The sequence below is a fragment of the Benincasa hispida genome, chromosome 1 (assembly GCF_009727055.1).
Source record: "Benincasa hispida cultivar B227 chromosome 1, ASM972705v1, whole genome shotgun sequence".
In the NCBI taxonomy this organism is placed as follows: domain Eukaryota; kingdom Viridiplantae; phylum Streptophyta; class Magnoliopsida; order Cucurbitales; family Cucurbitaceae; genus Benincasa; species Benincasa hispida.
Genome location: NC_052349.1, coordinates 37713367 through 37729548, shown reverse-complemented (window position 1 = coordinate 37729548; position 16182 = coordinate 37713367). Strand labels below are relative to the sequence as shown.

Sequence of the window (16182 nt, the reverse complement as noted above, 5' to 3'; positions counted from 1 at the left end):
GATGACAGTTTTAAAAAACTTGTTCCAGCGGATGGTACTCTTGAAGGTGAAAGAGACCACTCAGAAGGTGAGACTCATGAGCAAAAGGCTGAATGTGGTGGGGAATCAGATGGGAAGAAAAGTTATGATGCCTCTCTTGATCTTCCCATTGCTTTGAGAAAAGGTACAAGATTCTACACAAAGTATCCACTGCAAAGTTACCTATCTTACAATAACCCGTCTTCCGAATTCAAGGCCCTTACTACGAGCCTGGACACAGTTACGATATCGAGTAGTATACATGCAGCAATGGAGATCCCTGAGTGGAAGACGATAGTTATGGAGGAAATGGGGGCGCTTGAGAAAAATAACACTTGGGACCGGGTTACTCTTCCAAGGGGGCACAAGGCAGTCTTTGCTGGCAGAATGTGTGGTTCTTGTTTTCAGCCGGTAAAAAAAGGCCGATGAACAATTGATAGGTACAAGTGAGTTGGTTGCCAGAGGCTTTACTCAGACCTTCGGAATAGATTATTCCGAGACTTTCTCCCCGGTGGCAAAGTTGAATACTGTTCGTGTCCTTTCAGTTGCAGTTAACAAAGACTGGCCTCTCCACCAATTTGATGTGAAGAATGCCTTTCTTAATGGAGAATTAGAAGAAGTCTACATGAGTCCTCCCCCGGGGTTCGAAAAATAATTTAATCATCGAGTTTATAAATTGAGGAAGTCCTTGTATGGGTTGAAACAGTCTCCGAGAGTCTGGTTTGGCAAATTCATTACCTTCGTAAAATCGCAAGGGTATAGTTAGGGACATTCCGATCACACCCTCTTTACGAAGAAGTCAGTATCACGGAAAATTACTGTCCTTATTGTGTATGTAGATGACATTGTCATATCAGATGATGACGCTTCAGAAATTGACAGACTGAAGATGAAAATGGCTGAGGAATTTGAGATCAAGGATCTCGGTAAATTAAGGTACTTTCTCGGAATAGAAGTGGCTCGTTCAAAAGAAGGGATTGCTATTTCTCAACGAAAATACATCTCGACTTACTTAAGGAAACAGGTATGACAGGTTGTATATAGTTGATACCCCTGTGGAAGTTAATGCTAAACTCAGTAACTTGAATAGCAGTGTTCCGGTCAACAAGGAAAGATATCAGCAGCTTGTTGGAAAACTGATCTACCTTTCTCATACCAGACCAGATATATCTTATGCAGTCAGTGCAGTCAGTCAGTTTATGCAAGTTCCGTACGAAGAACACATGAAATCGGTGGAGCGCATCCTGAGATATTCGAAAACCTTTCCTGGTAAGGGGTTGATGTTCAGGAAATCTGACAAACGGTGCATTGAGGCATACACAGACGCTGACTGGGCAGGTTCTGTGGTAGACAGAAAGTCGACATCTGGATACTGTACCTTCGTGTGCGGTAATCTCGTTACGTGGAGGAGTAAGAAGCAAGGAGTTGTTGCCAGAAGCACTGCCGAGGCAGAATACAGGGCCATGAGTCCTGGGATATGTGAAGAAATTTGGCTGAAAAAGGTCCTAACTGATCTCGATCAAGATAGTAATCTTCCGATGAAATTCTATTGTGATAATAAAGCTGCGATAAGCTTTGCAAATAATCTAGTGCAACATGATAGAAGAAAACACGTGGAGATTGATAGATATTTCATCAAAGAGAGACTTGACAGTGGCAACATTTGCATCCCCTACATTTCTTTCAGTCAACAAATAGTAGATGTTCTCACAAAGGGCTTCCCAGACAGAACTTTGATTCTTGTATTAGCAAGTTGAGCCTTGTTGATATCTACGCCCCAACTTGAGGGGGAGTGTTGAAAGTAGGGTTTGTAACCTAGGGGGTATTTTTGTCCTTTTACAGTGCTCTTGGGTTTTCTACTTTTCTATTTATATATGCAGTCTCCTTGTATCCTGTGTATCAAATTATAATAAAAAAAAAATTCTATATCGTGTTTTTTTCTCCTCGTACTAGAGTTTTCAACGTAGATCTCTGTGTGCCCCATTTCTCTTTTCTCTTCATTTTTCATCAGACACTTGCCTTGGAACATTTTGTTATATAGACTTAGTTGGATAGTGTTTTGGTGAGATGTGCGAAGTCAACAATAGACAATTGTAGACGACGATCAACAACAATAGCATAGGAAGTGCAAGTTGGGTAAAAGTTGCAAGAATTGACAAAGGTATGAGAGGTGGACTGGCAATGATAGTTGTGACGACAGTAGTGACATAGGCAAGCGACATTCGACAATGGCTGATGGTAGCACGATTGGTGTGAATTAGCCAATGTGCAGGGGTCTATCGCGAAGATGAAGAGTAGGGAAAATGTGGGTAGGGTATTGCTTTGTTCTCAGTTTAGATTTTGGGTTTAAAACAGAGGACAACCTAACCTAAGATCCATATGGTACAACATGCACAGTCTCATTTTCTTCCTTAATAAGGAACACCATCAACCCAAACCCAACTTATAAAATATGCAGTCTTATTTCCTGCCTTAGAAAAGAAATGAGCCTCAACAAACTTATTTGGATCTTGCCCATTTGAAGGCAATTTATCAAGCCCTTGGCAAAAAAGCGCATGGTTCCACTCTCTTCTAAAATTTCGTCATGTTGACAACCACGGTGACTAAGGCTATTGTCAGTTTCTTTTTCTCCCATTTTTCTTTTCTTTTTTCTTTTTTCCTGATGTTCTTTCTGATAGTGTGCCTCCCTTGAAGCTTTTGCCTTCTTTAGATCTTCACCGCCCTCTTTCCTCTCCTTTTTCCTTGATGATAAACGAACTTTGTGCCCACCAGTGCCCCTCCACAAAATTTGGGTCGACAATGTCTTCATATGGTCGTCATCTTTAGCCATGGACATAGTAGGTGTCAGCGCTCTTTCTCTAAAAATCCAACCTTTGTCACCTTGAGCATCTTCCTAGATCTCTCTTGCAAGTGTTTTTGACTTCTGACGTTGGTCTCTTCTTAATTGTAGCAATCTCTTTACTGTTTGTGTTTTCTAGTGGCCACCCCATCTTCCAATTTTTTCTCTGTCAATTTTGTGCACTCTTTTCCATATATGTGCGAAATCTTTCTTCCTTAACCCTCTCTAACTTTTTTTTTCTTTTCTTTTTATTGGCTTCTCAAACGTTCTCTCATTCTTCTTGTTCTTATTCCTTGAGCAATGTTTCTTCCCTCATGATTATTTGGTTGCAACTCTCCTCAATTTCTTGTCGAATAATGTGCCTTATTCCGATATGAATTTCTCCCTTTTTTTTATTTGTGGGTTTAACTCCCGTTTTGTCTTAGGAGTGGACTTCTCACCCTATTTAGTATGGAGGTTTTGGTGTAGGCTCTTTTTAGTAGAGAAAGAGAAACAACTCCCTTATTCTAAAATGGTTTTGGAGGTTTGATGATGCTTTGTGGAAAAAAGTTGTTGCCAGTGTTTAGAGGCTTTGAGCCTAATGAATGGTCTTTTTCCCAGTCAAGAGGTAGAGCTTCTGGTAGGCCGTGGTTTGATATAGCCAAGAATATTGATGTCAGAATTAGATTCTGGAAAGACAAGTGGGTAGGGGACTCCAATCTTCTGTAGGACTTCTGCGATTTGTTCACTATTTCTCTAAAAAGGATGCCTTTATAACTGATTGGTAGGGCTAGAACAACGCTGGGTGGGGGCTTGTTTGCAAAGGTTTGTTTGATAGAGAATTACAGAGTTTGATCGGGCTTGGTTGGCAGAATTGATGTCGATCATATAGGGAACTCCTTGGATAAACATGTGGTGCCTTCCAACGAAAGGAGAATAATTGTTTCTCTCAAACCAAAGGCACAACAAGATAGCACAAACTCTTGCAAACCACAAATAATGGCCTTCATTGCTGTGGAGCATACCTAAAAAAACATGACATATCTAAAAGAAGCAATTCTAGATGGAAGAGGCAAACTAGCAACTCTCAAGAATGTGATGAAGATCAATTGAAGCCCTCCTCCAAAGAATGTAGGACTGTGGACCTGTTAGGAAGGAAGACCCCCTCGAGGTATGATCCATAGTATTAATCATGCCATGTAGGACTTGCCACACAAAACTTAACCTACTTGAAAATTCTAATCTTTCAACGCGAGGAAAAAAATATGGGAGTTGCATGAGGGGACTGAACAAACAGAGAAAGCAAGAATCACAAGAAAGCCCCCTCTGAAGGATTAGGACCCAAAAAACAAACCTTCGTTCTCCTCGAAATTGAAGAACGTTTCTTGAGTTTCTCTGGTCCTACCACTTAGGGAGGTGTTTGTTTTCTATTTAGGACCATTGGTTAATAATAAAAGTCCTTTGAATTTAGAAGAGGATTTTTTTTTTTTTTTTTTTTGAGAAAGAATGAAAGAATACAAGGACATACAAAAAAAAGAGTCTAGGGGAAATTGTAGTGTTATGGGAATCAATTGTGATAAGGATAAGCTCAAAAGGTGGGCTGAGTGGATTGGGTGTGACGTTGGGTATCTCCCTTCTTCTTATCTTGGTCTTCCTTTGGGTAATAATCCGAAGTTAGTCACTTTTTGGGACCCTGTGGTGGATAAAGTTCGGAAGAGATTAGCCTCTTGGAAGAAAGGCTTTTTCTCTATAGCAGGAAGGCTCACCCTGATAAAGTCTGTTTTGAGTGTATTCGTGTTCATTACTTTTCCCTCTTCAGAGCCCCGTGTGAGGTGTGTAAGGGTTTAGAGAGATTAATGCGGGACATTCTGTGGGAAGGGGTTGATGAAAGGAATGGTAGAGGTTCCCACTTGGTAAGGTGGGAGATCATTGAGAGGTCGGTTGCCAAGGGGGGATTGGAAATTGAGAATTTAAGGATTTGTAACAAAACTCTTTTAGCCAAATGGTTATGGCACTTCACCTCTGAACCTAACTCTTTGTGGCGTAGGATCATTTTGAGTAAACATAGCCTCATCCTTTTGATTGGCCGTCCAAAGGGGTTAAAGGTTCTAACCGGAATGTTTGGAAAGGGATTTTGAAAGGACTTCCCTCTTTCTCTCCTTTGGTCCAATGCGTGGTGGGGGATGGGAGAGACATCTACTTTTGGGAAGACCTTTCAGTGGGAGAGAGACCTCTCTGTGTTTCATTCCCTCAATTGTATCGATTGTCTTCCCTCAAAAACCATTTCATAGCCCATTTTTTAGTATGGTTGGGGAGGTCTTGTTCCTTTTCTTTTGCATTTTGTCGCTCTCTTTCTGATAGGGAAATGACGGACATGGTTGCTCTTCTTTCTTTAATCGAGAACCACCCATTTTGTTTGGGTAGAAGAGATGTGAGAATTTGGAGCCCTAGTCCTTTGGAGGGCTTCGCTTGTAAGTCTTTCTTTCAGAGTTTGGTTAGCTCGCCCCCTTCGGGTGATTCGGTTTTTTCGGTGCTTTGGAGGGTTGAGATCCTTAAGAAGATGAGGTTTTTTTCTTGGCAGGTTCTTCACGGTCGTGCCAATACGTTGGATAGGCTTGCTAGGAAATTACCCTCGCTTGTTGGGCCTTTCTACTGTATCCTCTGTTGGAAGGCGGAGGAAGACCTGGATCATATTCTTTGGTGGTGCGGTTATGCGAGCGACATTTGGGATTCTTTTCTTCAGACGTTCGGTATGTTGAATGTTTGTCATAGAGACGTCAGTGCTTCGATTGTAGAGTTCCTCCTCAATTTGCCTTTTATGGGGAGAACGGTTGTTTTCTTTGGAGTGCTAGTGTGTGCGCTATTATTTGGGTGTTATGAGGGGAGTGTAATAGTAGAGTGTTTAGGGGTGTGGAAAGGGATTTTAGGGATTTTTCGTCTCTTGTTCATTTTCATGTTTCCCTTTAGGCTTCGATTTCGAAGACTTTTTGTAAATATTCTATATGCATGATTTCGCATAGTTGGGACTCCTTTCTGTAAGGGTGTCCCCTCTTTTTGGGGCTTGGTTTTTTTTGTATGCCCTCGTATTCTTTCATTTTTTTCTCAATGAAAGCTGTTTATTCTCATAAAAAAAAAAGAGCCTACAATAATAGAAACAACTGCTTTCATAATATTGTGTTTTTTTTTTATTCACATTGCTTCAGTTATTGTGCCTACTATGAGGTCAAAATAAATTTTGGTCCAAGGTTTTAAGTCAGCTCTGCTTTTGTATATAATTTGTCTTGATGAAATTAGTTTCTTATGTGTGTGTATATTTCATTGATGTGTGTTATGTGTATATAAAATGACTTTGCATATAATTGGTCCTGATCAACGTATTTCAGTTTGGTTGGCCAACTTAGAAGCCTTAATCTCAGTTGTTATGATCACTTACGATTTTTTTTTTTTGAAAAGGAAATGAGTCTCTTCATCGAAATAATGAAATGAGACTAATGCTCAAATTACAAAGAGAGATACAAGAGCAATATGCCAAAGGATCAACGAGTGCACCCGGACATCTCAACTAGGTCGACACCCCCTTAGCACTCTCATCATACCTGGAACAATAGAACAACAAAACAACACAGACTATGGATTGAATATCCAATCCAACACAATAAAAATACGCCCCTAATACAATGGAGCAAAATGGAAATAGGAGTAAAAACTATTACACCCTCTCATCCCCTTGCCCTTAGGCTGTGCTCTCTTGTTTTGTTGATATATATTTGTTTGTTTCCTACAAAACAAAACTATTACTAAATGAACTCCAAAACAAGAGAAAGCAAAACAAAGCTGAAACTAGTGTGCTGGAAAAATGAAAGCCTTCCAATTTAGATTTAGATCTTGAATAGAAAAGTCTGCAAATGCCTTTGAAAGAGTGCACCAAGAGGAAGCATTGAGCCTGACTGTCTCATATCGGTCTAACCAAGGAGTTACTTTATGGTGTTCTCTTCCCATCCATAGTGCATTCTACTCTTTTGAAGATTGTTGTTTATTTGGATTTCTTTAGTTTTCATTGCATAGACCGTACGTTTTGTTTTAGAATAGTTTGTCGTTTTCTTTTTACATCTTTATATTTTGAGCATGAGTGTCTTTTCATCATTTCAGTGAAAAAATTATGTTTCCTTTTCAAGAAAAAAAAAACACAGTTGATGTGATTTGGACTTTTATTGTTCAGAGTTGCATCTGCACTTCATAACCTTGGCCAGTTTTATCTAGTTCAGAGGAAGCTAAAAGAATCCTGCAACTGCTATGAGGTATTTGTTTGTTTCACTATATTTTGAGCAAGTCTCTTTTTATTATCTCAATGAAAAGTTTTGTTTCCTTTTTAAGAAATATCTCATTGGTTGAAGCATATTTCTAAAGATCATTATATTGAACCAAATGTTTTATTAATTTAGACTTCAAAATTAATTGGCATAGTAGCTTTGAAAAATTTTCATTATTTTATTGAGCACCAGATCAGATAACACTGAATTTGAGGAATGATGTGTTGGGAATTTATGCAAGATATAAATAAATGCAGAATAAACTAAATTATATCTCAAACTCCCACTTCCACAGGTTAGAGCCAATAGGAGTAACAATCATAAAATTACCAAAATAATTAAGAGAAAGGAAAAAGAGAATGACACTGAAAAATATATTGGTTCGTCCCGAACTCGGGACTACGTCCAGTCATCTGCAACTACGGGTTCTACTATGATGGAGACTTCAAAGAACACTCAAACTCACGCTACAAATCTTTCCTCAAATAGCTCCCCTCAAATAGCCCAACACGAACTATTTGAATCCAAGTACCACAACTCGGTAATTTAAAATAAGCAATAAGAGAAACCCTCAACCCAACAAGAAAAATACGCACTGTATTTTCTTTGCTTATGCTCACTGCTACACTAAAATGCTGAAGAATAAAAATTTCGGTACTCTTGGCCTTCTCTTCTTCTTTAGCGGTAAAAGAACACTCTTGGCTCACTTGCATAATTTCCTTCTTCTTTTGCTCTTTTATAGACAATGTCCACCACCCCTACTTTCTGATTTCATAAATCCAGCTCTAAATTAATCCAATAAAATTCTTATAATAAATGCCTCCCACATCACCCAATCAAAAAGTGATGTAAGAAGAATAGGGGTTAATTGGGTAATTAGGTAATCTTCTACGTTAATTCTCTTTTTACCCCCACTTGTAGTAAAACTCTATAAATAGGAATCTTTCCCTCTTGTATCAAACACATTATTCATTCTATTAAAAGATTTACAATCTTGATTCTTGGAGAATTAATCCTTGAGGCTACTTAGGCTACATCAATTTGGTATCAGAACATTTGTCTGGGCGAACATTAACTGCCGTCAGTGGAAGTCCGGAAAACTCTTGGTGACGCCGATCACAAGAGGAAGCTTCGTGAGTTCTGTTCGTTACCGAACAACCCACATCTAATTAGGGGGAACCTTGAAATTCCAAGAAAGAAGGAAGAAACCAAAGATTTTTCAAGAATGAATTATTGCCGATCAAAGAAGATGCCCAAGAAAAAAAAAACAGCAGTTGTTATAGGCCAGAAAATCAATTTTACTTCCAAAAACAATGTTGGGATTTTGACTCAAGTGATTCAGAAGAAGAATTTTTTTGGTTAAGAAACAAATTTCATTGATATATGAAATTTACAAAAAAAGGCCAAAGCCAAACCAAATGGAGTTACAAAAGATTCCTCCAATTGGTTAATAGTGAAGATAGATAGTATGATTTGTAGAAAGATGTGCGTTTGCACCAAGTCATAGCATGATATACAATGATTTCAAAAAAACTATCAAAAGAGCTTCCCTTGTCGTTGAATATGCGATGGTTCCTCTCCTTTCATGTAATCCATAAAAAGGCACAAATCAAGTGCATCCACCTGATTCTTTTCTCTTTAATGAATGAATGACCATCGAGAGCATATGAGAGGAGACCGATAATGTCATTGGGGATAGTATTATGCCAGCCAAAAGAGGATAATATCTCCATCCAAAATCTATCGGCGTATTGACAGTTGATAAAAAAGGTGGCTAGGTGACTCATAACCTGATTTGCAAATGATGCAACATTGTGGAGAGACTGCCTTATGTGGAAAATTTCTTTGGATTTTGTCACATGTATTGATGGCGTTATGGTTAATTTCCCAAAGGAAAAATTTGACCTTTTTTGGGGTAAAAGTCATCCCAAATCGCACCATGGAAAGGGTGGGCAGTAGTGGTCATATTTGATCCCAAGTCTGTGGAGATGGATTTTGTGGAGAAGGTGCCTTTGGTGTCAAGTTGCCACATCCATGTGGAGATATGGAAACCATTAAGGCAATCCGTAAGGTCAATCTAGTCGTCAAACTCTTCATCCTTGAGATTCCTCATAAAACATAAGGTCCACCCATGTCTCATGTCCAATAGATCATATATGGAGGAATTTTTTTGTTTGGATATAGAGTAAAGCCATGGGTATGCATCCTTGAGGGATGGATTTTTGAGCCAATTATCACAACAAAAAGATGTATTAATCCCATTGCCAACTTTGATAGGAACTCTATCTTTAATGAGATTCATGTGCAACAATATAGTACACCAAGGCCCTTTAATGTGTCCCGAATGGTTAATGTTAGGCCAAGATAGATAAGGAGTCACCCTATATTTGGCGTCTATGACCTGTCTCCAAAAAGTGCCATCCTCGTGGTAATATCGCCAAATCCACTTGGCAAGAAGAACTCTATTTTTATCCACCAGATTTTGTAATCCAATGCCACCCTGTGCTTGAGGCTTAGCTTTGTCCCATCTAACAAGATGAGACCCTTGTTGTGTAATGCCACCTTTCCAGAGAAAATTTCGATAATGTTTCACAATGTTGTTTGCAACTGTGACAAGCATTTTGTAAAGGGACATATAGTATGTGGGGAGATTTGACAGGGTAGCTTGGAAGAGAGTAAGGCGACCACCTTTGAGATATGTCTGTGGTTCCAGGCATGAAGCCTTCTATCCACCTTTTCAATCACCGACTGTCAAAAAGACACATTCTTGTTTGTCAAAGAGAGGAAGACCCAGATAAGCACAAGGCCAATGGCTCAATTTGCATCCATAAGTCAATGCAATCAATTCCAAGTCCGCGAGTGTAGCATTAACACTAATTAATTCTATTTTGCTATGGTTTATGTTTAGTCCAGAGGCTCTCTCAAATTTGTCAATGGTGCCGAAGAGATTTCTAATAGCAGCAGTGTCGTTTTCTGTAAATAAGTTTGTCATCTGCAAAGAGGAGGTGGTGTACCTGTAGAGAGCTTTGGCCTATGTGAAGGCCTTTAATCAATCCACCATCACTAGCTTCCATCATCAATCTACTCAAACAGTCCATGATTATAACAAGAAGGGTGATAGAGGATCACCTTGCCCGAGACCACGAGTAGCACAAATCTTACCACGAGGGTGGCCATTGATCATGATAGAGAAGTTAGCATAGGTAATGCATCTGCGAATCTATTTCCTCCATAATAAGCCAAAACCTTTTGCTTCCAAGATAAGATCAAGGAAATCCCAATCAACCTTGTCAAAAGCCTCCTCGATGTCAATCTTAATCACCAATCCTAGTTTCTTCCTGTGGGCACAATCTTCAGTGACTTCATTAGTAATCAATGAGGTAAAAATCTGTCGGCCCTCAACAAAAGCAGATGGACCAAGTATGCTGTCAGATAGTACACTAGCCCTGTTGATTTCAGTCTATGAAACCGGTTTATCTATTCATAATATCGTCGACGGGAGCCCTCCATGAATTCCGGCCATGTATCCGACGTGGTTTCTACAAAAAAAAAAAAAAGGATCAGTCATAACAGAAATTGACGATGAGGAGGAAGAGGGAATCCTGATCTCGGCGAGGATAAAACCAGAGTGATTAGCCTTAATCTTGATGAGATCTAATCTTGATAGAGTCTTGGTTGCTATTTCAATAAAACCTCCACATTTTTTACCAATATATTTCAGTCTATCATCGTCCCATCGGTTAAGAGGAAGATTTCAAATCTTTATCCATCCCCCGTATGAAGGGGTGAGTTGATTCTGATAGGCTATGTCTGGATTCCATTTGGGGAACTTCAAGTAGAATGATCCCACCTTGTACCAATCTCTAATGTTGCAGAGGATTGTTGCTTGTTCAAAATCCTCACATTTCAAGATGGCTCTATCATCAAGGAAAGGATTAACAACATAGAAGTAGTTAATGTGTTGTCGTAAAGCCCTCGTGATCCTTTGCCAATTATCATGGAAAGATTTTCGGAAGACAATGATACTGGTGTCGAGATTGGTTTGTGCATGAACTCTTCTTTTTTTGTGGTGGAGCAATCTGAACTTTGCCCAAAGCTTCTTTGTATGAAGGGGCTCCATAAGTCTGTGGTTTGGTGAAGGTTGGGTTGATTGTGGAGGGTCCTTTGTGGGTGAGTAAGGTGGGAGAGTGTTGAGGAGTGTTAAAAGACCCCTCCATCCTTTTCTATCTTCCCCCACGGGAATCAATATCTTATTGATACCCTTGTTGTTGCCTAGCCTTGCTATTTCTGCCAAGATACCCTTTCGATCGGTTGTCTTTTCGACCCAGATGGTTTGTTCTCTCTCGAAAGAAGTGCTGGTTAAGTGGGACATATTGCAAGTCTTTGAAGCATGCAATCAACCACAAGATAATCTGACACTTGAGTGTGATGAAGTAGGCTCAGTTTTTTGTTGATTCCGTGATGTTTGTCCGTTCAAGGCCAAAACCATGATCAATCTGAAACGATGATTTCTTGTTGCTTGACATGATGTGGGTGGCGGCGGAGTAAAAAACGGTAGAGAAGGCAGGAGCATGTTGGTTCAGTAGGAGAATTCATCAGGGTTGTAAAAATTATATATTGCTCAATTCTAATTTCGAAGAAGAAAATAAATTGATTGTAACTGCAGAGAAATATTCATCAACATAAAGAAACACCTAGTTCCCAAATCCTGCCCTAGTGTACAAAACTCCAAACATCCGAACATGAAGATAAGCGGCGAGGGAACTTACGGATGGGTGATTAGCTTGGATTCTTTGACAAAGAAAGGGTAGAGAGCGAATTGAAGGATCTGAAACTTCTCGGCAGTGTATTTGGCCGTTCCCGATTCAGAAGAAGAAAGTAAAAAGAACCTCAACATACTAATTTTTCTCATGCTCAATTTTCTTAAAGAACCTATCATTATCAACATTGAAAATTTGCTTCTAATGATTCTAGTGATTCCAAAGACGTTTCTAAGTTAATTTGGGATGGAATAGAAAGGCAACAATATTGAAAAGGGGCTCAACGATCCAATCAAACCCATTTTTCAAGAAATCAATGTAAAGATTGGGAGTTAGATGAATTAAAGAATCATCAAGAATCATCAAGAATGGATTTTTACAGCCCAAAAAATGTTAGACTCGAAATTATTCTTTTGGTTATGAAACACGATCAAGAAAGGTTGATTCAAGAAAATCAATGGATGATTTCTATACCCACTACGAGACTGAAACATATCCAAGAATCCAATTAAATGACCACTTTGATCCCGTAGCATTGGAGGAAATAAAGAAAACAACAAAAGAAGTCCAACATTCAAAGGGAAAAATGACTCAACATATTAATTGTTTATCAATTCATTTGCAAGAGTTCAAGAACCGATTGATTTCATATACAGAAGAAAAAAAATAAAGGAATCACAGTTGGAAAATTTTCAAATAGAAAATTTTGAAGATAAAATTGGGAAAAATCTTGTTGAGATCCATGTAATTAACGGAGATGATTGGGACAAAATTCATGCGAACGAAATAGAAGAAAAAGAAGAATTTGAAGATGTTAATTTGGAAATTGTCTCAAGTACAGAAGAAAAATCCAACGAAGAAGAGGGAAAAGAGGTATTGAACAGTGAGCAAGAATCGAGCAAGAACAATGACATATTGATTGCATTGGAAATGGATCACCAAACTATCGAAGAACTTGAAATGAATGATAAAGAAGACATGATTCTTGAACGATTCTCTTTGGAAGGTGGTTTTTTAGTGATTGGTCCTTTGAAACAGTTTTGAATGAGCTTGAAAGAAGCATCTTTATTTGGATTTATGGCTGATGGAGAAGTTCATCTTTTGGTGGCAATATTTGATTTTTTGTCTTGAATTTATCCTTTTGATCATAATATTTTTGTTCAAAATATAGGAGGTTGGTTTGGTCATACTCTGTTGAACAAGTTTATTTTATTCCTTGTTTGCTTCATAATTTTTTTCTTTTTAAAACTCGTGGACAAGTTTTCTTTTTGGAGGGGTAGAATGATGTAAGAAGAATAGGGGTTAATTGGGTAATTAGGTAATATTCTATGTTAATTCCCTTTTTACCCCCACTTGCAATAAAGCTCTATAAATAGGAATCTTTACCTCTTGCATCTAACACATTATTTGTTTTAATAAAAGATTTACAATCTTGATTCTTGGAGGATTAATCCTTGAAACTACTTAGGCTTCATAAAAAAGGGTTGCTAGTAGGTTAATTAAAAAAGAGAAGCAATGGGCCTTTAAAAAGGTTGTTGGCCATGAATTTCACAAATAAAAAAGACCAAATAAATCCAACGTGAGCCATGCATATGTGGGGTTTTCAAGTCAACTATGAATTGTTATTTGGGCTCCACACAAACCTAACATGATGGATATTGGATTTTCATGTACTGAGAAAATTTATACGGTGTCATTAGTCTTCAGTGAATTATAATTTACCAGTTGTACTATGGTCATACTCATTATGGGTAGAATTTAAATTTTATAGTTTTGCTACTTTTAGTGATTTTGTTTTCTATATTAGTAAATTTGTTATGCGACAGTTGCTCAATGTTATAAACTCATTTTTACCAATGCTACAGTTTATTTGACCATCATGGGTTGGTCTAGGTAAATAAGAGAACATCCCTTTGATAAAAGGCTAAAAGTTCATGGGTTCAATCCATGTGACCACCTACCTAGGATTTAATATCTTATGAGTTTCCTTGACACCCAAATGTTGTAGGGTTAAACAAGTTGTCCCGTGAGATTAATCTAATTGGGCATAAGCTGGTCTAGACACTCATGGATATATATATAAAAAAAAATCAATGCTATAGTTTATTTCCAAAGCCTAGTCATTAATAATTTTTTGCATGCTTCCTTTTATTGATTCTTTGATGTGCGAATTCATGCTAACATTTTTTTTCCCTTCTGGCTTATGTTTGATGATCTGTTGGACAGCGGGCACTGAAGGTATGAGGCTGGTCATTTATACTCGAATAAACAGTTGGTATTTTATCTTCTCATTTGTTATTTTTTCTTCTTCAGATCAAAGGTCGCGTTCTCGGATATGGCCATGTTGATTATGCAGAAACAATGTACCATTTTGGAACAGTATACTCTGATATCCTTGCTTTATCATATTAGTTTTGCCATATTGTTTTCTTTCATATTTTTCAAAAAGTTTAATCTTGTTTTGGTCTCTAAACTTTCAAGAATATTCCATTTTGGTCTTTATGCTTTCGAGAATATTTCATTTTGGTCTCTATAAATGTTTAAATTTGTTCTATTTTAGTCTATGAACTTTCAAAATGTCTATTTTGGTCCTTGGACTTCAAAAAGTAACCATTTTGTCCTTGCATTTATTTTGTTTTTAATAAATTAATAACATAGCTTGAAGTTCATGTTCTAATGTGTTAACAAGTGCACGTATTCAAACCTCATAGGTTAAAAGTTAAAACCAAGTATTGAGAGAGCTATTCTTTTTTAAATGGAGAAGTACTTTAACAAGGGTCAAATGGTTCCTTTCTAAAAGCTAAGGGACTAAAATAGATATTATAGAAGTTAGGAGACCAAATAATTATTCTTTTAAAAAGTTCAAGGACTAAAATAGACATTTTGAAAGTTCAAGTACAAAATGGAATCAAACAAGATCAACGACCAAATATCAAATGGTTATCAAACGAGATCATAATAACAAAAGTTAAATAATTTTACACGACCAAGTTTTGTTTCTTCAACGTTGATTACAGTTCCAATACTTCAAATAATAATATGTATTTTCCATGCAGGTGCTATACCTTCTTGGAGAGGAAAAAGATTCTGTGGCCCTGATCCAGGATTCTATTAGGATACTGGAGGTATATCATCATGCATTGGAAGGAATGCAACTTTCGTGTATATATATATATATACATACATATGTACATATATATATGTTTTTAACATGATATGAAACAATTCATTAAGGAAATGGAAAGAAACGAATGCTCAAAGATACAAACTCTAAGAGGAGAAAACAAAAATGAACAACAAATGAAGGGAAGCAACAATCAAAGCGTAACAAGTATCCTCAGAACAAGACTAAAACCAAGCAACCAAAAACCCAATTGAGGGCATAAAGAACAAACAGCTTAACAAGGTGAAATAAACGCATTCTGGCTTCGACAAGTATCTTGAATGAAAAATCCACCAAAAAGCTTTGAAAGAGAACACTGATAAGAAGACTTTAGGCGAATTGATTCTCTTGAAAAGTTAGGGAAGAAAAAGAAAACACCAGAGGTACGTGGAAAACTCTAGACCAGGGAGAAAAAACCACGATAAGAGTTTTTTATTTTAATTCAGATACTCAGTACACAATACAGGAACAGGTATAAATAACCAAACAATGAGAAACCCTAGACTGATAAAAGACAAAAACGCCCTTAGGGCTAAAATATAATTTCAACACTCCCCCTCAAGTTGGGGCGTAGATGTCAATGAATCCCAACTTGCTAACACAGGTGTCAAAAGTCTGTCTGGGTAACCCTTTGGTGAGAACATCCGCAACTTTTGGCTGGATGGAACATAAGGAATGCAAATGCTACCGTTATCCAGTTTTTCTTTGATGAAGTGTTGGTCAATCTCAACGTGTTTGGTTCTGTCATGTTGAACCGGATTGTGTACAATATTAATGGCAGCCTTGTTATCGCAGTACAGTCTCATCGGGTCATGACTTTCTTGATGTAGATCTACCAGAACCTTCTTCAACCAAATCTCTTCGCATATACCCAAGCTCATAGCCTTGTATTCGGCTTCGGCACTGCTTCTAGCCACGACGCCTGCTTCTTACTTCTCCAGGTAACTAAGTTTCCCCACACAAAGGTACAGTATCCTGAGGTAGATTTCTTATCTGTAACAGAACCGGCCTAGTCAGAATCTGTGTAGGCCTCGATACACCTTTTATCATGCTTTCTGAAAACCAAGCCCTTTCCAGGAGAAGACTTCAGATACCTCAGGATCCGTGTGATTT

At 38.0% G+C, this 16182-nt stretch overlaps 1 protein-coding gene across 2 annotated transcripts in view; it reads left to right on the top strand.

The window, feature by feature from the left end:
- The window catches only part of LOC120088362, a 46576-nt gene that overhangs the window by 12100 nt on the left and 18294 nt on the right, over positions 1 to 16182 (top strand). For both annotated transcript variants that reach the window (XM_039045600.1, XM_039045593.1), the window contains exons 6-9: positions 7056 to 7134; positions 14133 to 14144; positions 14220 to 14285; positions 14963 to 15031. In XM_039045600.1, coding sequence (XP_038901528.1) covers positions 7056 to 7134; positions 14133 to 14144; positions 14220 to 14285; positions 14963 to 15031 — 226 coding nt within the window. The remainder of the gene's footprint in view (positions 1 to 7055; positions 7135 to 14132; positions 14145 to 14219; positions 14286 to 14962; positions 15032 to 16182) is intronic.